The sequence below is a fragment of the Mytilus galloprovincialis genome, chromosome 9 (assembly GCF_965363235.1).
Source record: "Mytilus galloprovincialis chromosome 9, xbMytGall1.hap1.1, whole genome shotgun sequence".
Lineage (NCBI taxonomy): Eukaryota > Metazoa > Mollusca > Bivalvia > Mytilida > Mytilidae > Mytilus > Mytilus galloprovincialis.
In genome coordinates, this window is record NC_134846.1 from 78,068,540 (window position 1) to 78,094,797 (window position 26,258).

General features: G+C 32.4%; 2 protein-coding genes across 2 annotated transcripts in view; one reads left to right on the plus strand and one right to left on the minus strand.

Moving 5' to 3' along the window:
- Positions 1-7,913, minus strand: LOC143046031 (THUMP domain-containing protein 1-like). Its single transcript, XM_076218982.1, has 3 exons — positions 7,805-7,913; positions 1,747-1,957; positions 1-1,171 (listed from the first exon to the last, which is right to left on the minus strand). Exons 2-3 carry the CDS (start codon positions 1,948-1,950, stop codon positions 38-40), a joined length of 1,338 nt encoding a protein of 445 aa, XP_076075097.1. The 5' UTR covers positions 1,951-1,957; positions 7,805-7,913; the 3' UTR covers positions 1-37.
- The window catches only part of LOC143046030 (uncharacterized), a 20,441-nt gene continuing 2,080 nt past the window's right edge, over positions 7,898-26,258 (plus strand). The window contains exons 1-9 of the mRNA XM_076218981.1: positions 7,898-8,019; positions 13,577-14,129; positions 15,695-15,784; positions 17,623-17,676; positions 18,396-18,482; positions 18,951-19,367; positions 20,176-20,271; positions 24,188-24,317; positions 24,983-25,097. Of these exons, the coding sequence (XP_076075096.1) occupies positions 7,961-8,019; positions 13,577-14,129; positions 15,695-15,784; positions 17,623-17,676; positions 18,396-18,482; positions 18,951-19,367; positions 20,176-20,271; positions 24,188-24,317; positions 24,983-25,097 (1,601 nt within the window). The 5' untranslated portion in view covers positions 7,898-7,960. The remainder of the gene's footprint in view (positions 8,020-13,576; positions 14,130-15,694; positions 15,785-17,622; positions 17,677-18,395; positions 18,483-18,950; positions 19,368-20,175; positions 20,272-24,187; positions 24,318-24,982; positions 25,098-26,258) is intronic.

The window sequence follows — 26,258 nt, forward strand, 5'->3', positions numbered from 1 at the left end:
TAAGATAATTTGTTTTATTTAAATCTAAATTTTATAACTAAAAACTGTCCATTACACTTTCTTTTGTAGTTAAAACTTCCATCACACTTTCACTGCTTGCCCCCATGTCCATAACGCTTTCACCTTTAGACAATGCATCCATTACACTCTCTGTCATGCTTTCCATAATTATAGTTTCTGACTTTGGTAAAGACGCCATTACAACTGTTTCACTTCTTTCCAAATCTTTCATAACTACAGTATGGGTTTTCAATAAATCAGGGTAATCTCCCTTACTTACATTATCCATGACTACAGTACTCTCCCTTGACAAACTTTCTCCTTTCCTTTTTCTTGACTGATTTATGCCCCTATTTTCCTCTTGTTTTGCTACTTCAGCATTGCAATCTTGTAGTTCAGGGTTTTCAAGGTTAAGTGTATCGTTTGTTTCAAGTGCTGCTGTTTCTTTGGGAGTAGAACCAGTCTCTGTGGGTATACAAACATCCGGACCTTCATCCTTAACTGTTTCTGAAGCATCAGATACTTCTACATTTTCACCTCCTGTGTTTGATTTGTTGTCTTTTTCGGCAGCAGCAATAGCTTTGATTTTACTAGCTTCAATCAAATTGTATTTTTTAAACTTAAAGAAATCTTTCACGACACTCAAACAACATAATTTGCCTATAATTTCAACCAGAATTACATAATCTGGGGTTACATGATTAACTCTGTGGAGGGGATTAAAGTCCTTAATTATATGTCCTAACTTTGGAATAACTGTTTCCCTAGAGATTTCATTATTATTTCGTCTGGTAAAAACAGTAGTGTAACTTAATCCTGTCCCAAAAGGAGTTTCAAAATACTTTTTAAATAAACTTTTCCCACAAGCCTCCATATCATCTAAACGAGCTTTACATATCTCAGCAATAGGAAGCATCCTGATTGCATATCTAGATTTCTGTACACCATTTGTACAAATGTCAGACAAAATTGTATGTGCTAGTGTGCTTGGATCGTCTAAAATAGTTTTGATGAAAATAGTATTTCTGGACTTAGTGTTAGTATTCTGAAATCGTCTTTCTTTTGTTCTGACTTGTTTAATGGCATCTACTTCTTTCTTCATGGCTGCTTCTAAGTCCTCATCTTCACTATCACTGTTGTCACTATTGTTTTGATCAGCAGCATTTGTGTTCTAAAACAGGAAATCAATTTCATTAGTATAGAATACCACAACTTATTTATTACTTGTTATTGATTCTGAACTAGCTTTGGTACGAAAAGTACTTTTAGATTGATCAGTATGTCTTTTGTCTTTTTGTTCATTGTTTTTTGGTGCTTTAAGACGATTTGATGAGTCAAGCCTTATCAAACTGATTTTACTGTTTTTCTTACATTACACTGTAGTGAAGCACAATTGTCACAGGTTGAGAGGAGAGTTAGTGATCAGAAACATTATTGATCCAGTCACATTCTTATGTGTCTGTCCGATTGGTTGTCCATGAACCTTGATGAGTCAACTGTACCATATGGCATATGGTTTGGATTTTCCCCATTACAGAAGGCCGTACCATACGGTTGCCCATAACTTCTTGTACACTTCTTTTGAACTTTTGTGGATAGTTGTCTCATTGACAAACGTGCCACATCTCCTTATTTTTATATCACACTACATAATGATATGGCAAACTAGAAATAATGATTCCCAACCTGTCCCTGAAAATACTTGTAAATACCATAAAAACAATTAAGAGAAGCTGACACACATACCTCTTCTGGTCCATATAACTTATCAGCATATTCATTTAACAAGTTGTACATTTCTCTAACAGCTTGTTTCTCGTTACCATTACAAGTGACAAGGAATCCTCTCATGTCTGTGTCCAAGTTGTTTCCATGTGATACTTTCTTGTGAGCACATTTTAAATAATAAGATTTTGGTCTTTTCTTTCCTCTTCCTTGTTTGTCACTCATCTTTTGTCTGAAAAAAAAATCAAAAAAGAGTTTATTTGACCACAATATTAGCGAAATCTATAATATCTATTTTACTCTTAGACATGGGAAAGAGTAGCAGCAAACACCACTGCCCAGCTTTAGACTTTGGTTTGACCAGTCCTGGGTTTCTAACCTAAGAGCTCACAAACAAGCTACCACGAGACTACCAAAGCAATTCCTGTGAATTAGTAGTGAGGAAGCTGGCAAAAATATTCCTCAAAACACTAAATAGGGCTAGATAAGGAATTCTGAGGACGGGACATACAGAAAATAGCTCCAGAAACTGAATCCCGAAAAGGGATTCAGAAAACCTGAAAGATATCTGTAGCTTATGCAAAATGTGAGAAAATTGGGTACTGTGCACAATTTTAGGTACAGTTACTTCAATACATACATGTAAGACATTATAATACTCATTTTCAGCTTCTAATCTGTCATGGGTTTGCTTCCCTTGGTATATATATATATACAAGTAGATTCTAAATCAGCCGTAAGCGATTGAGCTGGAGAAGTACCCCTTTATCTCACTCGGTTTACATGCTGAATTGAATCATGTACCCCCTACTATGCCATAGTACCTGTTCGCCCAAGGTTCATTTGCCCTGATTTTTTATTTCTTTCTATTGTTCATTTTCTAGTTGGATAATTATACGACCGCAAAATTTGAAAAAATTTTCGTCGTATATTGCTATTACATTGGCGTCGTCGTCTGCGTCGTCGTCTGCGTAGTCGTCGTCATCGTTTCGTCCGAATACTTTTAGTTTTCGCACTCTAACTTTAGTAAAAGTGAATGGAAATCTATGAAATTTTAACACAAGGTTTATGACCACAAAAGGAAGGTTGTTATTGATTTTGGGAGTTTTGGTCCCAACATTTTAGGAATTAGGGGCCAAAAAGGGCCCAAATAAGCATTTTCTTGGTTTTCTCACTATAACTTTAGTTTAAGTTAATAGAAATCTATGAAATTTTGACACAAGGTTTATGACCACAAAAGAACGGTTGGGATTGATTTTGGGAGTTTTGGTTTCAACAGTTTAGGAATTAGGGGCCAAAAAAGGGCCCAAATAAGCATTATTCTTGGTTTTCGCACAATAACTTTAGTTTAAGTAAATAGAAATCAATGAAATTTAAACACAATGTTAATGACTACAAAAGGAAGGTTGGTATTGATTTTGGGAGTTTAGGTCCCAACAGTTTAGGAATTAGGGGCCAAAAAGGGACCCAAATAAGCATTTTTCTTGGTTTTCGCACCATAACGTTAGTATAAGTAAATAGAAATCTATGAAATTTAAACACAAGGTTTATGACCATAAAAGGAAGGTTGGTATTGATTTTGGGAGTTTTGGTCCCAACAGAATAAGGGGCCCAAAGGGTCCAAAATTAAACTTTGTTTGATTTCATCAAAATTGAATAATTGGGGTTCTTTGATATGTCGAATCTAACTGTCATGACTGTGTATGTAGATTCTTAACGTTTGGTCCCGTTTTCAAATTGGTCTACATTAAGGTCCAAAGGGTCCAAAATTAAACTTAGTTTGATTTTGACAAAAAATGAATCAGTTAGGTTGTTTGATATGCTGAATCTAAAAATGTACTTAGATTCTTGATTATTGGCCCAGTTTTCAAGTTGGTCCAAATCGGGGTCCAAAATTAAACTTTGTTTGATTTCATCAAAAATTGAATAAATGGGGTTCTTTGATATACCAAATCTAACTGTGTATGTAGATTCTTCATTTTTGGTCCTGTTTTCAAATTGGTCTACACTAAAGTCCAAAGGGTCCAAAATTAAACTTAGTCTGATTTTAACAAAAATTGAAATCTTGGGGTTCTTTGATATGCTGAATCCAAAAATGTACTTAGATTTTTTATTATGGGCCCAGTTTTCAAGTTGGTCCAAATCAGGATCTAAAATTATTATATTAAGTATTGTGCAATAGCAAGTCTTTTCAATTGCACAGTATTGCGCAATGGCAAGAAATATCTAATTGCACAATATTGTGAAATAGCAAATTTTTTTTTAATTAGAGTTATCTTTCTTTGTCCAGAATAGTAAGCAAGAAATATCTAATTGCAAAATATTGTGCAATAGCAAGATTTTTTTTTAATTGGAGTTATCTTTCTTTGTCCAGAATCAACTTAAATCTTTGTTATATACAATATACAATGTATATTCACTTTTTACTACCAACTGATAAATTAAAATAATCTTTACCATTCAGTGATAACAAGCAGTTTTTTTACATCTTAATATTTTATGATGTATTTAAATGAGTAGTTATTGTTGCAAACTCCATTAGAAATTTTAATTGAGATTAGTTTTGGAATAAGGGAAAGGGGGATGTGATTAAAAAAATTGGGTTCAATTTTTCTCATTTGAAATTTCATAAATAAAAAAGAAAATTTCTTCAAACATTTTTTTGAGAGGATTAATATTCAACAGCATAGTGAATTGCTCTAAGAGAAAACAAAAATTTTAAGTTCATTAGAACACATTCATTCTGTGTCAGAAACCTATGCTGTGTCAACTATTTAATCACAATCCAAATTTAGAGCTGAATCCAGCTTGAATGTTGTGTCCATACTTGCCCCAACCGTTCAGGGTTCAACCTCTGCGGTCGTATAAAGCTACGCCCTGCGGAGCATCTGGTGTTTATTATTTGAACAGAGTATTTTAAAGTTTGTTGAAAAATTTGCTGTATATTTGTATTGCTGCAAGCAAATATATATTTTCATTTGATTTGCATAGTAGATAATATTCAAGGATTTGTATAAAAATCCTTGGTGGAATACATCGTATTTATCTTTAATTTGTTAACAATTTTTATAATTCTAGTCAGCCAATTTATTTCATTTTATAATAAATGAACTGTCCTTAATCAGGAATCTGATGTTAAGTAGTTGTCATTTGTTGATATGGTTCATAAGTGTTTCTTGTTTCACTCTCTTTTTTTATATAGAGTTTTCCCTTTTAAATGGTTTTATACTAGTCATTTTTGGGGCTTTATAGCTTGATAGTGTGAGCCAAGGCTTTGTGTTGAAGACCATACTTTGACCTATAATAATGGTTTACTTTTACAAATTGTGACTTGGATGAGAGAGTTGTCTCATTGGCACTCACGCCACATCTTCTTATATCTAATTATAAATTCTTTTCATGTATTACAATTTGCACATAATTGTTTTTTACTCATTCCAAGCTGACTAGTTTATCAAAACAAAATGTACATTTATTATAATGACCAATTTATGTCATTAATACTCCAAAACAAGCCACCCAACTTATAATTATTTCTATGCCACTGCATATTCATGAATTTAAAGAATTTATTAAAAAAAATAAGAGGGTAGTGATGGGGGTACTATCATGATGAATAACTGTAAAACAATCTTGCCTAATGACAATAACGGTATTTTCTTTATGGATGACGATAAAATATACTTTCTTTAAGGTGTCTCAGCCCTTTAAGTGGGGTTAATGGGGGTACCTTTATGATGAATAACAGCGTTTAGGGGCATCGTCACTTCTGTTCCAATGTTGAGCGAGTGGCCGGGAAAACTATAATATTATATTGCACGAATTATTCGGCAATTAAATTCTAATATTTGACATTAAGCACTGCTGTCATTAGGGAATTGTACTTAAGTACTTACAAAACAAACATTATTTCAAATTTATCCTGCATAACGACGATCACTAAGATGCTTGATGAACCTAAATAGTGCAGGGATACAGGCGATCCTCTCTATCTGGTAAATGACGTCATAAAGGCAGGTATAGTTGACGAATTTTTCCCGGTGACGAATGAACTCGAAAGTTGTCTATTGATTTTGACAAATGACATTATTTTTTTTCAAAAAATGAAGGTAACAAATTATTTGAGACATCTGACGAATCACAATAAGAAATATTTTGACAAATCACGGTAAAATAATAACCAATTAACCACTAGCGGTTGCGACAATTACTGTTTGTCGCCAAACGATAATAAAGGGCATTACTACCCTCCTTTAATAATAGGGACCTCTGTTGAATCACAATAAGAATATTTTGACAAATCACAAGCATTAGATGCCTGACAGTAAAGAGCATTCCTTTAATACCTCAAATATCTAAATAAGTTTTGAGTGCTGTTGGAGACACAGATGATTTCGTAAGAACAGGTTACAAATCAATTTAACTTGTGTTATATATGGAATTACAGTAGCAGTCTTCTTTACAGGCAATACAAACTTTACAAACCTTATAAATCAGCACTCCTCACCAAGCACGACTAATTTATGCACAGACCAACCCGTCACACAATAGCCAAAATGAATCTGTGACGTACCCATCCATATACGAATTATAGTCAAATCGGCACTTGGTTAAATCGGCACCTGGTCAAATCGGCACCGGGTATAGTCAAATCGGCACCTAGTCAATTTGGCACCTGGTTAAATCGGCACCCGATGTAGTCATTTCGGCACCCATGTTAGATATGTTTAATACATGTTCTGTTTCAGTTTTTTGAACAAAAAAAAAATAAACAAAGAAGGGGTAATCCATATATTGACATATTTACATTTATTGTCTTTTTGGGTGGGTGTGGGGTGTTTCTATCTCGGGGGTCCACTTTCTACAAACAAGGTCATAGGATGTGCCCCTGGAATAGGTCACCTTTTCAAGCTTGAAAATATGTGAATAGGTCAGGAAAACTATCAAAAATATATGATAAGGTCAAGGGTGGGGTAACAGAAACACAGCGGCACCCCTATCAATTAAGTATTGAAGTGGCCCCCAAGGTTTCTGTATGTATTTTTCGTTCAACGTAATGTGTATTCAGAGTATTGGATATTCTTATGCATGTTTTAACCAGTTGAACATTTTGCATGATTGTTGGTTTAATGCTGATTGAAGTTTCCTAAAAAAAAAACCCACCTTAATTGCTACTTAGCATGCTTTATTTGATAGTATCATGAAAGGGACTCGTCGTTTTCCTTTGTATTGTTGTTATATTCTCGTAATTAAACAACAGCTTGGGTATTTAAGGGCTTCATTGTTTTATTAAGTTTTTGAAGAAAAAACAGCAATAGCTACCTGTAAATAGTTAAAACAACAAAAATGTTAATTAATTTATGTAACTGATAAATCTAGGACTTCATTTTTATCAATGTATCTAATTATTTAATCCTGTCAACGTATATGTGTTCCACCTAACTAAAGTTCCAATGGAAACTTTGTTATAAACATTGTCATAATATCTATTCCTGTTAGAACAAATATTCTATACCATTTATTCCGTTAGGAACATATACTGTAGTATTTATTCCTAATATTATGAAAGAACTTCCAGTCCATGACAATCCAACCCCAAAATAATTAAAAATAGAAAGATTAATAGATATTTGGAATTGTTTATATATGTATATCTTATCAAATATTATTGGATGCCGAATTGACTTTAATTTGGTGCCGATTTAACCAGATGCCGATTTAACCAGGTGCCGATTTGACTTTTTCTATGGGTGCCGATTTGACCAGGTGCCGATTTGACTTGTACCCTCCATATACAGAAGTGAGAAATACAGATACAGATGTTATAAATTATAAAATTGTTTGGTTTTTTTTGGCTGATTGGTGAAAAATATAACCATCACAATACTGGTCATGGAAATGACAGGAATTATGTATCTTTACTATATACTATATGTATCTATATGTAAATTGTCATGAAAGCTCTTTATAGGGCCCTTTAATATTGGAAATAAAATATTCTTATTCTCTTATTCTTATACATAAAAATTGAGAATGTAAAAGTGCTTGTCTTTGATTAATAAAGAACAGCTGTGTTTACCTGTTTTTGATGCAAAAAGTGTTCTGTATTGTGGAAAAAAAAGGAGTGTGTGCTTTTGAGCACCAACATGTATGGAAAGATCTAGAGAAACTCAAATTGTATGAAAGAAAAGGAAATAATCCGAGAAGTTCCGCAAATATTTCCCACATTTTAAAGATGGCGGACGTATCTTTAGATGATTATATTCAGAAAAAGAACTTTACTGTTCAAATTAGGTACTGAAAAAGCATTTAACATAATTCTAAAAAGATTCTTATCTTTTCACGAACAACAAAATAGCAAACAACATTTTTGTAATCCAATAAACGGCCAACGAGTAGCACAACAAGGAAAACAAAAACCAAAAGTAGAAGAGAAAGCAAAAATTATAAATATTGATGATTTTAGGAAACGAAAAGTGTTTTTTCATAGCTACCCCACAATTAACACTGGAGGTAAACCTGCACAATTTTAAATCTAATTCAAGTTGATTTATAAGAAAATCATGATTGTTGTGTTATACAAAAGATGTGGAATGATTGCCAATGAGACAACTCTCCTCAAGAGACCAAATGACACAGAAATTAACAACTACAATGTATAGGTCACTGTACAGCCTTCATGAATGAGCTGATAGTCAGCGATAAAAGACCCGGAAATGACAAATTTAAAACAATTCTAACGAGAAAACTAACGGCCTAATTTATATTAATTTGGCTTTGGTGTAAATATATATATACTGCATGTGCAAATGTATTTAGCTTGGTATAATAAATCTGAAGATAAATTAAACTAAACAACTTGGCCTTTGATCTCACTTTATGATTTTATCTAGAGTAATACACTAATCAAAACACGATTAACAATGAAAAAAACCATTTATATACACTAAACAAAACACGATTAACAATAAAAAAAAAAAACATTTATATACACTAAACAAAACTTGATTAAAAAATTATTGGCGCCAAATTATTAAACAAAAAACTTTTCAAAAGGTGTGAAAGTGAGAGGGGCGAACTCATCCATATTCACCAAACAGTGCATTTGATTGTAAAGCTTATAGTACTTCTTCCATATAAGAAAAAGATTGTTGATTACGTCCTTTCAGACGGGTGAATCGCATTCACAAAATACCAACTCGAAACTGGTGTATTAATCAATGAACACTATCTGATGTATTACACTCTCACCAGGACAAAACAAGAGGTTTCGTGATAAAAAATAGAACTTTCATTCCTGCATTTCATTGTTAGGCATCAAGATTAGACTGACGTATTGGTTTTTTTTTTCATTGTAGAATTAACAATAATCTCCTTAATTGTCAATTGTGACAATTCCATTTAATATTTATACAAACGTATGTTATGCCTAGCCTGCATAGTTTCCTTTAGAATAAACACAATTCACGATCAGCTGTCCTGCTAACCTAGATTCGCCTGTCTATCGGCTCTCCATGATTTTCTTATTAAATTCATGAAAATTCTGTTAGAAGTGTTTATGAGGTCAAAAAGTTGAACTCGGTTCAAACATATATTTGAATATTTGGTGCACAATATACTATTTAAACAGGGGCCAAGATACATTATGCTTCAACTGATTTGTGATGCAATGAAAAAGTTGTGTAATTTCAGAACTTATCTGGATTTGAATAAATTGCAATAAGAATTATATATATATCCATTCAGGAAATTCACCTCTAGGGTTTAAAGAGTGAATATGATTAACAGTTTAGTGACAGAATGTTATTATGTATCCTCCTCTCAATTATTGAAACCTAGACTTTTTGGTTACAAATCATTGTGTCTTCTCTTTACTTGTAAGTTTAACTAAAAATGTCAAGGAAACATATCTGATTTAAACAAAGAACAGATTTCATCACATCTATTGGGTAAAAGTAACAATTATTTTTGGTGTCGTGTTCACTTGCCAATTATATTTGTCCTTTGGTGCACTGCAGTTGTTGTCCCTTTGTCCAGGACCTTAGTCTATGGACGCAAATGCTTCACTTTTCAAGCAACAATAATAGCTGTGTAAAGTGTTCTACAATTTTATGTTGCTATTTTTACCTCAGGCGTCAATGGCAAAATCCATGAAATCAGATCTAGTTACAACTCCACTGCTTGCGTCCATTCAAAAGACCTTTTTGTGGAAGTTTTCTTGCCTTCTATGAAAGACTATAATTTATAATTTTATATGTATATATGTTACAGGGAATTTGTAAAATCAGTGATTTTGTAAAATCACTGGACTAATCAGTGATTTTGTAAAATCACTAACAGTTTCAGTGGTTTTGTAAAATCCCTGAAATTTTAGGGATTTTACAAAATCACTGAAAATAGAGCTAGGGATTTTGTAAAATCCCTGATTTCAATTAAGTATAACTTGCTATTAGAAATGTGTTTTTCTTATTAAGATAATAATAGACTAATGATCACTAATGATTTTGAAATATATTTGTTTATTAAACACTATGAGCTAGAACTAGTGTATAATGCTAATGACTAAAAGGCATGTAAACAGATTTTTTGACCACTGTTAATTTACTTATTTTTGCATGGCAAGTTTTGGTGACATCTAAAGTACTGTTACATAATTTGCCTGCTTTTTAATGCATGTCTGTATCAAATCAACCTGTACTAGGAAAATTGACCTCTTTGCTTATCATAGACTTAACAACAATACCTTTACTGTAGCAGCTCTAAGTTTTTTTAGTTGGCATTCCTCTCAAAGTTTCTTGTAAAGTTTTAAAGCTTTGAATGAAACATTTGCGTACTTTTAATACCATTTTGTCCCTACCACCATGACCTATTGATATGTGAATTTTCTGAACTATGCTGTACATGTCTTCAAGACATACATAATATTTTTAATACATCTTCATCTGATGAATACCGCTTTTAACGATTTTTTCAAATCTCCAAATTAAAGAACTTCATACCTACATTAAATAAAATATTTACTTTATTTGGATTAAAAGAGTTGAGAAAGTTAAGAAACTTATTCAAAGTTATATCACTTTGTGGTAGAATACATTTATCTGATATTTGACCAAAGTAAGTAAAACTTTTTTATTTTTGCTTGGTTAGAACTTTATAAAAATGCAGCAGCAAGTACAAAACAAAGTATTCTTACCTATATTTTCTGTTGTCTTATTTCATTATTATTTTGTAGGTAAATTTATACATGTAACAATACAACACGTATTTGCTTTTTATCTATCAATTTTCATGCAGCAATAAGATGCTCTTGCTCTGATATGCATGTAATATTTGCCACTGGATCACATACCCTAACCCACTCAATCTCTTATACCTTACATATGTGTTTTTCTTCTCTAATGACAGCAATCAACTTATGTTCTGTTTTTATATTTGATTTTAAAAATTTGATATAATTAGGGCCCCGCCAACTAAGGCGGGTCGCCCTATAGTGATCAGTCTGTCCGTCCGTCCGTCTGTCCGTCCGTCCGTCTGTCCGTCCGTCCGTAACACTTTAACTTTGTGTCCGCTCTATATCTTGAGAACCGTTATGATTTCAAAGTTTATACTTGACATCCATTTTAACCAACACCAGAGGGTGTGTCATGATGCATGTAAAACTTCCTAGGTCAAAGGTCAAGGTCAAAAACTTTGATTTCAGTTGACAACCCTGTGTCCTGTGGTGAAGATCGTGTCCGCTCTATATCTTGAGAACCGTTAAGATTTCAAAGTTTATACTTGACATCCATTTTAACCAACACCAGAGGGTGTGTCATGATGTATGTAAAACTTCCTAGGTCAAAGGTCAAGGTCAAAAACTTTGGTTTCAGTTGACAACCCTGTGTCCTGTGGTGAAGATCGTGTCCGCTCTATATCTTGAGAACCGTTATGATTTCAAAGTTTATACTTGACATGTATATGAACCAACACCAGAGGGTGTGTCATAATTTATGAGCGACTGCCTAGGGCAAAGTTCAAGGTCAAAAACTTTGGTTTCAGTTGACAACCCCATGTCCTATGGTAAAGATTGTGTCCGCTCTATATCTTGAGAACCGTTATCATTTCAAAGTTTATACTTGACATGTATATAAACCAACACCAAAGGGTGTGTCATAATTTATGTGCAACTTCCTAGGTCAAAGGTCAAGGTCAAAAACTTTGGTTTCAGTTGACAACCCCATGTCCTATGGTAAAGATCGTGTCCGCTCTATATCTTGAGAACCGTTATCATTTCAAAGTTTATACTTGACATGTTTATAAACCAACACCAAAGGGTGTGTCATAATTTATTTACAACTTCCTAGGTCAAAGGTCAAGGTCAAAAACTTTGATTTCAGTTGACAAACCCATGTCCTATGGTAAAGATACAATTTTTTAATGCACATTATTCACAGCGGGGCCCACAGAGATGGCTCCCATCTCAATGATATCTAGTTGGTTTTATTTTATACAGTAATTACAGAAAAAAGTATAATAAATAGTAACTTTCTTACAAACAAAGTAGTGATAAGACAATGTAAGAGCTTGTTTTGTCTTGAACTCTTCTTTCTGTGGCTCATTGACAACATGTTCCAAAATTTCATCATATTTTCCCCGCTTCTATATGTTGCACTTTAATTTTCCCTCAATTATTTGAAGCAACTTTTGTGTTTGTGTTTGCTCTTGATTTAAAGACATCTGTGCCTGAGCCATCGTTCTACTGTATGTCAGTTGTATAGTGCATGAAAACTGCTCACTTGATATTAAAATAAAACCTCAAACATATTGAGAGTTACTGTAGTAGGCTTTTTTCACAGAAAGACTTAAAAAAAAAAATATTGAATTTATTTTACAAATTCCCTGAATTTAATCAGTGAATCTGTGAAAAAGATCTTAATTATTTCAGGGATTTTGTAAAATCACTAGTCAAAATCAGGGATTTTATAAAATCACTAATCAGTTCAGTGATTTTACAAATTCCCTGAAATTTCAGTGATTTTACAAAATCCCTGATTTCACAAATTCCCTGTAACATATATACATTGACAGTGTGTGCTTTTATGACAAAATATGAGAAATAAACAAGTACTAGGTAAATTTTACAAAGAAGTGAATATCCTATAAAATTCTTTCATTACATGTATGCAGGGTTCATATTTCATTCGTTTATATTGAGAAAATTGGAAGCCAAAAGTTAAGTCTGAAATATATAAATCTTTGTTTTGTTGCCAATCAAGATAGAGCAAGAGTTTATTTCCTCTTGATGGAACTTCTATTTACACAATAATTTGTCATTCACTCAGCAGTATAAGTAAATTTCGATTGAGGTATTTTAATTTTATTATTTCATGTGTTATTCTTATCATACTACCTACATGTATGTAATACAAAAGAGTTATTTTCATAATTTCATTTTTTATTCAGTATTATTTCTTTCCTTGAAGACTAAATGAAAACATGCAGCGAGAAATGAAAAATTTAACAAGCCAGCATTAACTGTAAAGAACAGTCACAGTTTAGTAACTGTACACACTGTGTCAATAATTTGAAGATATGTTTAATTTTGGCTTCTCGATAACCAGAAAAGCAGCTTTTCAGGGCCAATGAGGGGTTTAACAACTACTATCAAAACCAATATTTATATTTATTAATTTCAATTGTTGAGTTTTTGTTTTAAACTTTAAAAAAATTCTGTTGGAACATATGTATATTTGCAGTAAATTCGATCTCGTAACTGTTGTGAATCTGTATGCTATTTTCTTTTAACGAGGGTTGTATGAAACATTGGGCTGCAACTTCACAACTATGTTATTGATATCAATTTTTATTTTAGGAATACTGGAAATGAAAGCAGAGCAGGCAAAAGTTTTGTTAAAGGAAAAGTTAAATTTCAAAAACAGACAAATCGGTCTCCAAGGACAAACAGAGCAACATTTAGAAGTCCAAAGAATGTTATGATGCAAAAGCAGAGGAATGGGCGTTTGTCTCTGCAAACTAAAAAGAATAACATTATGTCATTACAAACTCGTAAAAATAAAGGACTACAGGATAAATCAAATATCAAACCCATTTCTGTGTCGTTTCAAAATAAAAATCTGTCTGGTTTTAATAAGACAACTTTCGATGCAAGAGACAAAATTGCTGCAGCTAAACGTCCAAATGATGCACGTGACAAACTAGCAGCCAAAGCTAAATTATCTGATGCTAGGATGAAAATTCAGCAAAATAAAAATAAACAGAACAATAACCGTGATAATAGTGGAAAAGTGATTATAACAGGACTTGGGAAAACATTTAAAACAATCAATACTGAAGTCAAAACTAATTCAGACTTTACTAGAACAATTAATTCTGGAGGCAAGACAAATACTGGGTTCACCAGAACTGTAAGTATTTGTTGTTTGACAAGTCAACAGTTCTTATCATACACTAATAGACATCACACTCTGAAGGGCCCCTAAGTGATGGGTTTTGTCTTGCGTCCAAATATCTTGCTTTTCTACAAACAAACAAAAGGGATTTTTACAGAGTAGTCTACCCTTAAACCATGTATCTATTCTTATTTTAAAACCTCTCTGACGAATTTTAATTTGAAAGCTTAAGTTGAACTAGCTAATTCTAACTTAGCTGCGGAACTATATGGTCTATATAGGTCCATATGGTCTGCAAATTGTCAAAAAATAACATAAGGACCTAAGAGCTACGGTTCCGCAGCTAATTTTAACTATGAAATCAAAAAACCAAAATAAAGAAATCCATAATTATCTTTTTGTCACTTGAGTACATTCATTTACAAATTAAAAAAAATGCTTGTGGTTGCAATAACCAGTACGTTAAAAAAAAGTTATTTGAAGCTCAAAATTAAAAATTGTTTTTGAAAGTTATTGAACTTTATCATTTTGCTTTACATGTGTGCATGTACATGATGTAAGTGAATGAATAGATTCAACTTTCAGAAAGTTAACTGCACACTATAAATTTATACACCAGGGCCCAGTTTCACGAAGCTGTCTTAGGACTAAGACTTGTCTTAGGATGGTCTTACGACATATCTTAGTCCTAAGTGGGTTTCACAAAGCGGTCCTAAATTAGGACATCTCTTAAAGTTGGTCATAAAGTTAGGACAACGCGAGAGGTGTCTTATGATGGTCTTAGGATAGTTATACGTTTATTTATATAAATTACACTCATTTTTTATATTAATTTTGAAAAAAAAATATGTTATTATTATCTAATTATCTATTCTCCTGTTCCTGCTTAAAACATGTATACATTGACGGATTATCAGGATTTGTCAACAATGAAAATTCGATGCATTGATATAAAAATTGCACGATTTTATCCCTTAAAACCTTTTATAATCAATAAAGTCGAAATTGAATTCAACTCACTTGTACCAAAACAATGTCATAATTTTATATTCTTTTTTCTTAATTTTGCATTGAAAATTTCATATTTATATTGATGTATTGTTTAAAGATAATTTATATATAAATTACTTTTATTTTTTTATATTTATTTTGCAAATTATGTCATTATATTAATCAATACGTTTAGAATAATTTATAGTAAACATACTACATTTACATGATTTTTTTCCGTAGATTATATTTATATTTGAAAATTTAAAGAACTTGCGACAGGTTTAGGATGTCTTAGCTAAGATGATCCTAAGACAGCTTCGAGACGAGATCTGAGATATGTCCTAGGATAGTCATAAGAGGATCATAAGACATGTCCTAAGATATGTCTTATAGCATGTCTTAGGATAGCTTCGTGAAACCGGCCCCAGTTGTTGTTAGTATATGTATACATTTTTATGGAAAATCCTTTTTCAGGGATACAATGTATTTGTTTAAGTATCTTTTTTCAACTTCTCTGCATTGTAGAGACACATTGCACTTCTACAATTTTGACTATATAAAAAATAATAAATTTATTGCTATTTCAGATTGGAAATCAAGGTAATTCTTCAGGAGGTGTCCAAATGTCTGGTAGTTCCATGACGATAACAAGAAACATTAGCAATGCTCCGTCTCAGGTAAGTTTTTAACTGGATTTCCAATGGAAAATGTTCGTTATTATTTTGGAGATATACGCTGCTGGCAGTTCAACATCTTCAAAATGATAAATACTGGTAATCAGAATAATTCAGTGTTCCCGCCTGCCCTAAATAGAAGGGCGCCCCGCCCTTGGTGCCCTTACCCCCGCCCTTCTGCCCTCCAAAGCCAAAGAATGCCCCCCTCTGCCTTTTCAAAATATACATTTTACAAATTTCATGCCTTCTGGCGTTTCCGGTAAAATTGTTACCTGAGTGATTGTGTAACACTAATTAACTGACAATAGGATTAAGTTAAATACCTAATGCCTTTGGCAGTTTTATCACCTCTGCTAATGATTGTTCACTGCTAATTAGTGGATTTAAGATAATTGAACAAATACTAGATATTTAATACAGAATGAAAATGCTGACTTGTTAGCCATTTGTAATGTTTACGTATCATAGCATATGTACACATAAAAAAAAATATTTTTAAAGAAAATTTAAAACAATTTAAAAGGCAGACTAAGTTTTGAGTAAATTGGTAGATTGGTAAAAACGTTTTGTTTTTATAACCACGAGTATGAAATTAAAAGAAGAACCAAAGAAATTTGTATTTGAACATAACAAGATTGCACCACTTCCTGTTTTATTTCTTGTATTATAATCCTCCTTACATAGGAGCACTTAACAAATGCTTTTATTTTTTAATCATAATGGAGTTTATACCTTCTGTAATATATGCAATGTATTATTGCATCATTATAATATAATCATCTCTTGTATCACCTGTTATATTTATAAAACTCCCTACTTAGGAGCACTTTGGTGTGCACTTCTTAATACTTTTTTGTAACAATTTACAAGTTGGGTAACTTTCAATAACACAAATACTATATGTCTAAACAAGTAGTTTTAATGTAAATAATTTAATTACATAACAAATTCAATTTTGTTTAGCTCCATCTTTCAGAACTACTTGTTTATTTTTATAGACTTGTATCATTAAGTTATATAAATTATAAAATAAAAAAAAAAGATTTTTCTAAGGATTTTTTTCCTGATCAAAATGGACAGTTTGCATAAATTTACATCAATTAAAATGATATGCTTTGTGTCATGGTATGATAATTTGATAATAAAAAAATCTTACTGGAACCAACACTTGGAACACATTAATTTCTGAATAAGGTTAAAATACAAGTAATGTTCTGCAGCTGAGCCTAGCAATATATAATACATATATTCAAGGTTATTAATATACTGCCAAACAGTGCCCTTACAATTTGGGTTATTGCGCTAAAGTGCCCTTTCAGACAAGTAGCACCCTTCTGCCCTGAGATTCAAGCTGGAACACTGTAATGGATCTACAAATGTCAAAATAACAAGAACAGAAAGTCAGAAGTTTAGAACATAATGTTTTTTTTTGTACAGATTTGCACAAAGGGATGAAATCCTATATAAATTTTGGTATGTTGCATAATTGTATCCTGTGACTAAATGAAGATCTATTTCAATTTTCACGATATTAGCTTTTTATCATTATTGATTTGTCGCGATAAGAAATATTTAGATTGAATTTATGCCTTTTCATTTCTGAACATGCTGAACCCGACAAAAATTCATTCATTTATTTATGTGATTTTTTTGGGGATGTCTCTGAAGAGTTATAACTGTTTTCAAAGCCATAGAAAATCTTATGTGGTCGCATGAAGTTTTTTTTTAGAACTAGTTGTAGATGCAAACTTCCATTGATGGCCTGGGTACTCTTATTCATGTTATTGAGGTGAACTAAGTATTCAGTAATATGCAGTTAACTTAATTTTTTTTTATTGCAGATAAATACTGGTAATCATAATAATGGATCTACAAATTTCAAAATAACAAGAACAGTAAGTCATAATTTGAGAATATAATGGTGCAAGTTTTTAAAATTTGCACAAAGAAATGACAAAATTCCAATAGTCATTGGCTGTTTATTACCAGATTTGTCAAGAAAAACATTTTTATTTAGCTTGGGAAATCTCCTACAATTAAAAGACAATTTAAAATCTTGCCCAAATATGTTTCCTTGCCGTTCAGTGGAAAATGAAAGCAATAATTATCCTCTGAGTGCTACCAAGCTTTTTAATTGTTTATATGATAGATAAATCACTGTACAGTCATATATCATAGTAATATCCCTTTAAGCTATGATATAAGGCATTCTTTGATTTGTTGAATGCCAGCGTGTCACTCAAAATGATTTGTTGATTAAAGATTTGCAAGAATAGATCATCCAAACAATCTGATTGTAATGATTGTACAACAAATTTGTTCAGCAATATTAGATAAAAGATATTTTTGGTTTAACAGTTGAGTTAAGAAGTTGAAGCAGAAGTATAGGAAATCTAGTTCTCTTTTTTAGGGCAGGTAAAACAATAGAGCATACCTGCAAAAAGCAGTGATTGGCAGATAGTTATCTAGAACAAGATTGTAGTGAAATTACCTAGTTGTTGAGTAAAATTTGACTTCACTGTATTATTAATTAATCAATTTGTTAATTCCGGAAATATTTTAACTACCATAACTTCAAATACTTTGTAGCAATATTATCTTCTTTTATTTTTAGCTTGGAGGTCAGGGACCTCGACAAGGTGTCCAGATGTCTGGTAATGCCATGACCATTACAAGAAATATTGACAATACACAATCTCAGGTAAGCTATGTTGTGAAAAGTTACTTAAAGGATCATTTCAAACTTGTAGCAGATATAAAACAACCTTATAATACCGTATAACGGGTTATTTTCACAGGGTGTAAATTTTCGCTTATTTTAGCGAATTCGCCAAATTGAATTCTGCCCATTCAAAAGAAATAATGCAAAGGTATCGATAAAAGTTTTGAATCCACCAAAACATTTCATATTTCCTTGTTGAATGAAAATCGTGAAATTTTACAAACGCGAAAATAACCAGCTATACAGTATAGTTTAATCAAAAACGGTTTGAGATTAACATGTTTCAAGATAAAATTATAAAGATTCACCTAACTTAAGGGGACATCAAACTATTAAAGACTAAATAAAATTGCTTTGTTATCAGCAAAAGTAGTTGAAATTCTCATATTCCTAATCAAAAATGCTCTCAATTCTCTCTGTAATAAATGCTTACTTATATACCTTCAGAATGTACAGATATGCAGTGGAAGAGGCCCTGTTTTCAAAGTCCAAAATGAGGAATACGAAACATTAGAAGAACCATCAGTAGAGGAGTATTATGATGAACCTGTTGGGTACCATTATGGTGGTCAGCCAAAAACACATGCCACAGAAAAAACACTGACTGTCAAATATCCACAAACAGTACGTCCACAACCTATACCTGTTATTACTTCTAAGCCTCCAATCAAACCAGCACCAGTAGCAGTGAAAAGGAAAGCCCTTACACAGGGACCACTGAAATTTGCTAGTTCAGGTCCTCTTAAGTTAGCTAGTGGACCTTTAAAGTTTGCTAAAACTACAATGGTAGCAGATATGGTTGATGTGGTTAAGAAACCTAAGTTGGTAAAACAGCAAATTAGAATGGCCGTTAGTGAAGACCAGGTGAGGATCACAAAAGGTTTTAGGAGATGTCTTAATTAGGAAATTAACATCAAAATAAGAAGATGTGGTATAAGTGCCAATGAGACAACTCTCCATCCAAGTCACAATGTGTAAAAAGTCAAACCATTATAGGTCAAAGTACGGCCTTCAACACAGAGCCTTGGCTCACACTGAACAGCAAGCTGTAAAGGGCCTAAAATGACTAGTTTAAAACAATTCAAACAGGACAATCTACAATCAAATATCTATAAAAAAAAACACCTAAGAAACAAGAAGCACTTACAAACCACATCGACAAATAACAACCACTGAACAGGCTCTTAGGACAGGTGCAAATAAATGCAGCAGGTTTAAACTTTTAACAGGCCCAACCTTCACCCTAAGCTGAAACATAGTATAACATTACAACATACAAAGACACACTATAAAATATCAATTGAAATGAATGAACTAGATCAGAAAGAAATATTTACAAAAACAAGTTTTTGTTTATCTTATGCTATGCTAGAATGCTATGTCTGTTTGAAAATAACAACTTTTAATCTGAACAAAATATGTTCACAACTATAACACAGATACTGTTATTTAATAGTTATGTTTATTTAAATTATATCCAGTCAAGCCAGAAACTTTCAATTTCATTTCCAAACATTGTTAGTTCAAGTTACAAGCTAGATAAAACACTAAGTTATTGTTAACAGAAAAGCATACCTATCATCTTTATATTTAAGGACACAGTTACATCTCTCTAGTATGATTTGTGACACCAACTTACCTACTTATTGGATACATAATTTATACATTTCAGGTACCAGATTTAGCCCAATCATTGGGCAGTCCATTACAAGGATATAAGATTTCCATTACCAATCTCCATCCTGTTGTCAGTCAAGATGATATTGTTGTAAGTCATCATATGTTTTTATGCCCCCCACTGTATACTGTATACACTTTTATACCCTTGTCCATCTGTATTTCTGTTCTCATATCGTCCCAAATTGGTTTCTGTTCTCTAGCTTAAGTTTGCCTCAACCAAATGTTATGAAACTTATATACACAATGCTTTTTATCGTTAAACACAGATCAAGTTTGAATTTTGGTTGTGTCAATATTACCATTTAGAGTTATACCTCTTTACAAATGGAAAAACTGCTGATTGGTGGAAGAAGACTTCAAGTCTTCTGAAGGCCAATGGTGCCGACTTAAAAATCATTAATTCTCTGTATGCCGCATTCGTTTCTGTGTATTACAATTTCATAACAACTTTCGATTCCTGACACTGATTTTAACATAATTAAGCATCTGAATCATTTAATTTGTAAATTAGGATTAAAAGACAATCACTATCGTAAATATGTACCTTTTTATTTATGTAAATCATTAGATTTCTTCTCATCTACATGAATGTATTTGTTTACTTGTAACCGGATGTTTTTACTGTAGATATTTGTAGTACGCATGCGTGAATTGGGTATCGGAACAACTCGCCCTGTTTACATGTTCGCCCTGAGTTCGTTCGCCCGTATAGCCCTGTGTTCATTCTCTTTACTCTTATCAAGGACGTTTTATAAATTCGTTGCATTTATTAAAAAATATCAATATTAAGGGTATCGTTAAAAAAACTCTAAAAAAAAAGTGTTCCTTGTAAGACAATCGTGTTCAGCCAATCGAATTCTGTGTTTCTCATGATCAATTAATGAGCCAATCAAAAACGTTTTCTCTGAAGATTATTCTCACATGCTAGATTTTGAACTTGTGTTGTTTTCATCCAGTTGTAAAAAAAAAAAAAAAATCGCCAGTGAACATGGCATGTGAATTTTCATCTGCAAGCAGGTTCTTACACAGCTGAAGGATAAAAGCATGGCTGATTGACAAAATTTAATGATGCAGTACTACCATAAAGATGATAAATAGAATTATTTACGCCAGAGACATATATGTGTATATATGTCTCTGTTTACACTAATTTTTTGACATAATACTTGTAACATATTTTATTTTTGTATTCAATTAAATCATTTAAAGGACAATTTACTTTTTTCTCGAAGACAAACAAACAGGTTGGGACCACACCCCCCCCCCCCCCATTATGAGTGGTGTTCTTTAAAAGAGGGACTGTCTCTAAAACAAGGCACTAGGTGTCATTTTACTGTTGAAAAAAATAAGAAAGAACATTTCTAAGATTTTTAACTCAAAAGTGGGAAAACACTAAGTTCATTATATTTGGAACAACTTTTCTAAATGAGGGTTCAAATTAATAAAGAAGATATAAGTTTAGAAACATCACAAAATTCTTTTGAAATGTTTTGACCATTTAATACTTGATAGATGCATAGTTCTTGGGGAAAAGTTTCATCAAATAATATGAATATAAAGGTGCTCATTTTTTTACAGTGGGTTGTAATGTACTTCCAATGAGGGTTACCCCTCATTTGGAGTGTTGTTCCCAACCTTGTTTAAGGTCTATCTTTGTGCATAATTCAAAATTGGAAATTTCAACAAGCATCTAATATTCTTACACAAGAAAATTAACCCTGGTCTGCTAGCTACATGTTCATCTTTTCTACCGATTTAATAACTAGAATCATGCAAACAGACTTTATAAAATGGCATGTAAGTTCATCATACAAATTTGACACTTTTTCTAGACAATCCAGATTGTGCACTTAGCTAAAAATTGTAACCTTTAAAATTGTTGTCGCGCTCTAAAAAAACCCATGGGAACTTTCAAACGTTGGCAGGTATGTAACAAGTCTTACTATTTTTATGCCCCATTTATGGGCATTATGTTTTCTGGTCTGGCCGTCTGTCCTGCTTCCGGTTAAAGTTTATTGTCAAGGTAGTTTTTGATGAAGTTGAAATCCAATCAACTTGAAACTTAGTACACATGTGTTCCTTATGATATGATCTCTCTAATTTTGCTGCCAAATTAAAGATTTTACCTAATTTTTACAGTCCACTGAACATAGAAAATGATTGTACGGATGGGAAATCCATGTACTTATGACACATTCTTGTTTGAAGAAAAAAAATATGTCATAATGATAATGGAACAAAGCAGGCTGGGTTAGTGGGGCTGCTTTTATGGTAATTCAAATTACCTTTTATTTACCTTCTTCCACCTCAGAGCTAACAGCTCTTTGATTTTTTTAGTGTCAGTTCCCTTACTTAAATTTGCCTCAACAAAATGTTATAAAACTTATAAGCAATGCTTATTATTACAATACAAAGATCAAGTTTTAATTTTGGTGGTGTGACTTTTACCATTCTAGAGTTATGCCCTTTTACAAATGGAAAACCATTCTCTAACTTTAGTTTGCCTCAACTAAATGTTATGAATCTTAATCACAATGCCTTATAACCCAATACACAGATCAAGTTTGAATTTTTGGTGGCATCACTTTAACTGTTTTAGAGCTATGCCCCCTTTACAAATGTAAAAGTTGCTTGATTTTTAACCGGATTTTTGTGACAAAAATGTAGGTTATTGATTTGGGGATGTACGGCGGGCGGGCGGGCGGGCGGGCGGCAATCAAATGTTGTCCGTGCATTAACTCATGAACCGTTCAACCAAAGCTTTTAAAATTTTAATATGTTATTACTGACAACTATACGAAGGTCAAGTTCAATAATGGCGATTTTGACTTTTACCGTTCAGGAGTTATGGTTCTTGAAAGATTGGAAAATGGAGTTGTCCGTGCATTTACGCATGAACTGTTCTACCAAAGCTTCCCAAATTTTAATATGTTGTTACTAATGAAAGAATGGAGGTCAAGTTCAATAATGACATATTTGACTTTTACCGTTCAGGAGTTATGGTTCTTGAAAGATTGAAAAATGGAGTTTCCAGTCGTGTCCGTGCATTTATGCATGAACTGTTCTACCAAAGCTTCCGAAATTTTAATATGCTGTTACTGATGACAAAATGGAGGTCAAGTTCAATAATGACGATTTTGACTTTTACCATTCAGGAGTTATGGTTCTTGAAAGATTGAAAAATGGTTTTTCCCGTCGTGTCCGTGCATTTTCTCATGAACCATTCAACCAAAGCTTTTGAAATTTTAATATGTTGTTACTGATGACAAAATAGAGGTCAAGTTCAATAATGACGATTTTACCGTTCAGGAGTTATGGTTCTTGAAAGATCGTAAAATGGCGTTTCCATTCAGGTTGTTGCATTTACTCATGAACCATTCAATCTAAGCTTTTCAAATTTTAATATGTTGATACTGATGACAAAATGGAGGTCAAATTTGATATTGACGATTTTCACTTTCACCATTCATCAGTAATGGTTCTTGTGATATAGCCAGGACACAAATAAATGTTAATAAATCCGGTTTGCTGTCGTTGTGACAGCCTCTTGTTTATTTCCATTCAGTAACTTTGATTTCCATTAACCAAATGTTATGAAGCTTATACACAAATATACGAAACTCAGATCAAGTACAAACTTGGGTAGCAGGGGCATCATCTGTGTCTCATGGACACATTCCCTATTTTTTGTATTTTTTTTGTATTACAGTGAACCTATATATTTACTATTCAACATACCATCTTTTTACACAGTGTTTTAATCAAACAATAAACAATGTCTGTTAAGCAATCTCACAATAACTATGAATCATAAATGCTTGTGCATGAATTCGTGTCATCTTTAAAATGACCAAGGAGAATTGCACTTTAAAAAAGACAGACTTAATTGGTAAGGGATATTACAAACATGCTCTAATGCAAATAATTGAATTGTTTCATATTTTTCATGTCGAGGTCTTTCTTAGCTGACTTTATTTTTTCTGATAATATACAATTGATTTTAGGAATTATTTGGTGCAGTAGGAGCTATGAAGAGAGCCAGACTTATTAAGGAAGGTATAGGAGAAGTTATGTATGTACAGAAAGAGGATGCTACCAAAGCCATACAGAAATACCATAACAGAGAATTAGATGGTAATACTTTCTTTACTCTTAATTTATAGGGAAATATTAAAACGAATGTTATGCTCAATGATATAGATTTAATGAGATATTCCAGACCAAATGAGTAGGGAATTCATATAAATACAAAATAACTTAATGGGATGCACAAAGTTTTGAGAATAGGTTACACATATCAGGGGCGTAGCAGCCAGTACGGCAGACATGGTTTTCCCTGTACACACACCATTGCGGTACCAGTAATTTTTATGATACTGATAACCTTCTAGAATGGGCAATTCGCCATACTAATATTTAAGTGTCTGCTAGGCCACTGCATATAATTATGCAGTGATACTCAAGATTGAGTGAATGGAAAACTAATATGATACAAAGATATAAGTAGAGAATCAACAAAAAGAAAAAATAAAGAAAAACAAGAAATACTGAGAGCAGAGCTGATTTTATATTTATTTTGGAGTTGCCTTGTGCTCAGTACATCACACATTTATATGGTTTGTTTAGTCACACAAAACTACAAAATAAACTTGTGGGTAATTGTATCATGACAGTATGATAAAATTGAATTGTAATAGAAGCCAAATATACAAGGTTTATCTCTTGTATTCCAAATCTAACCAATAACAACATGTGAGAGCTGAAGTCAGAATTATTAATACTCTTATAAACTTTTACAGGTATTCCAATGCAGGTAAAATTAGCAGTTGTAAAGCCAACACCTGTCCCTAAACCAGTGATAACTACAGCACCTACTGAGGACACACCCCCTTCAGCAAAAGCTGAACCACTAAAGTAAGAGCTCATTTCTATTACATACCTTTTCTCTGGAACATACATCTTGATTAAGATTACAATTTAAAACATTCAACTGCATTTACTATGACAATTAACTATCTTGTTGTCAAATTTGAAGAGCTTACTAATGGATTTAAGTTGTGATTTTGAATTTCAACAGAACTATCATTAACTGTAAGATAAATTAAATGTGATAACCAAAAGGATTATTTTATGTTTTATTACCTGATAAAAGAACCTTTTCATAATATAGAATAAGAAGTACTGGGAAAGTAGTTGTATTTGTTTGGTGCCACTTATCATGGCTTTCATGGATGGCTACATTCACAAATTTTAGTGTCCAATGAAATATTGCAACTGTTGTCCAAATCAAGACATGGATAGATCCCCTTGTAGTTTTTATACGATGCAAAAATTAAAGAAAATTGGTTGTATATTGGTATCACATGGTCAGCGTCGTCCAAAGACAGATGGTTTCCGGATAATAACTTTAGTATGAGTAAATAGGAATCAATAAAATTTTAACACAATGTTTATAACCAGAAAAGGAAGAGTGGAACATATTTGGGGGGTTATGGTCCCAAAGGTTTAGGAATTTTGGGCCTAAAAAGGGGCCCAAATAAGCATTATTGTAGTTTTCAGTCGAAAAATTGTGTTTAAGTTTATAAATCTCACTGAAATTATACCACAAGTTTCCATACTACAAAGGGATGGTTATGGGGTTTTATGGCTCAAATCATTTAGCAATTAGGGAAAAAAAGGGGGAAAAACAAGGGTTTTTCTGGTTAAAGGACAATTTAGACAATTTTAAAGCAGTGTAAGGGAGGTAATCCAATTCAAATTTAAAGAATACTGTTACATATATGTTTGATTACCTCCCTTAATTGCTTGAAAATTATTTATTAAGAAATGATGATTGTCTTGAGATGATTAGCTGTAAATATATTTTTAGAAGTTACTATTAATTAATATTAATTTTAACCATGACTGTATGTCATTTTATATTTTAATATTTTATGATGTTTTTAAATGGGTAGTTATTGTTGCAAACTCCATTAGAAATTTGAATTGAGATTATTTTTGGAATAAGGGAAAGGGGGAGGTGAAAGATTATTTTTGGAATAAGGGAAAGGGGAGGTGAAAAAGGAAGGGGGGGCA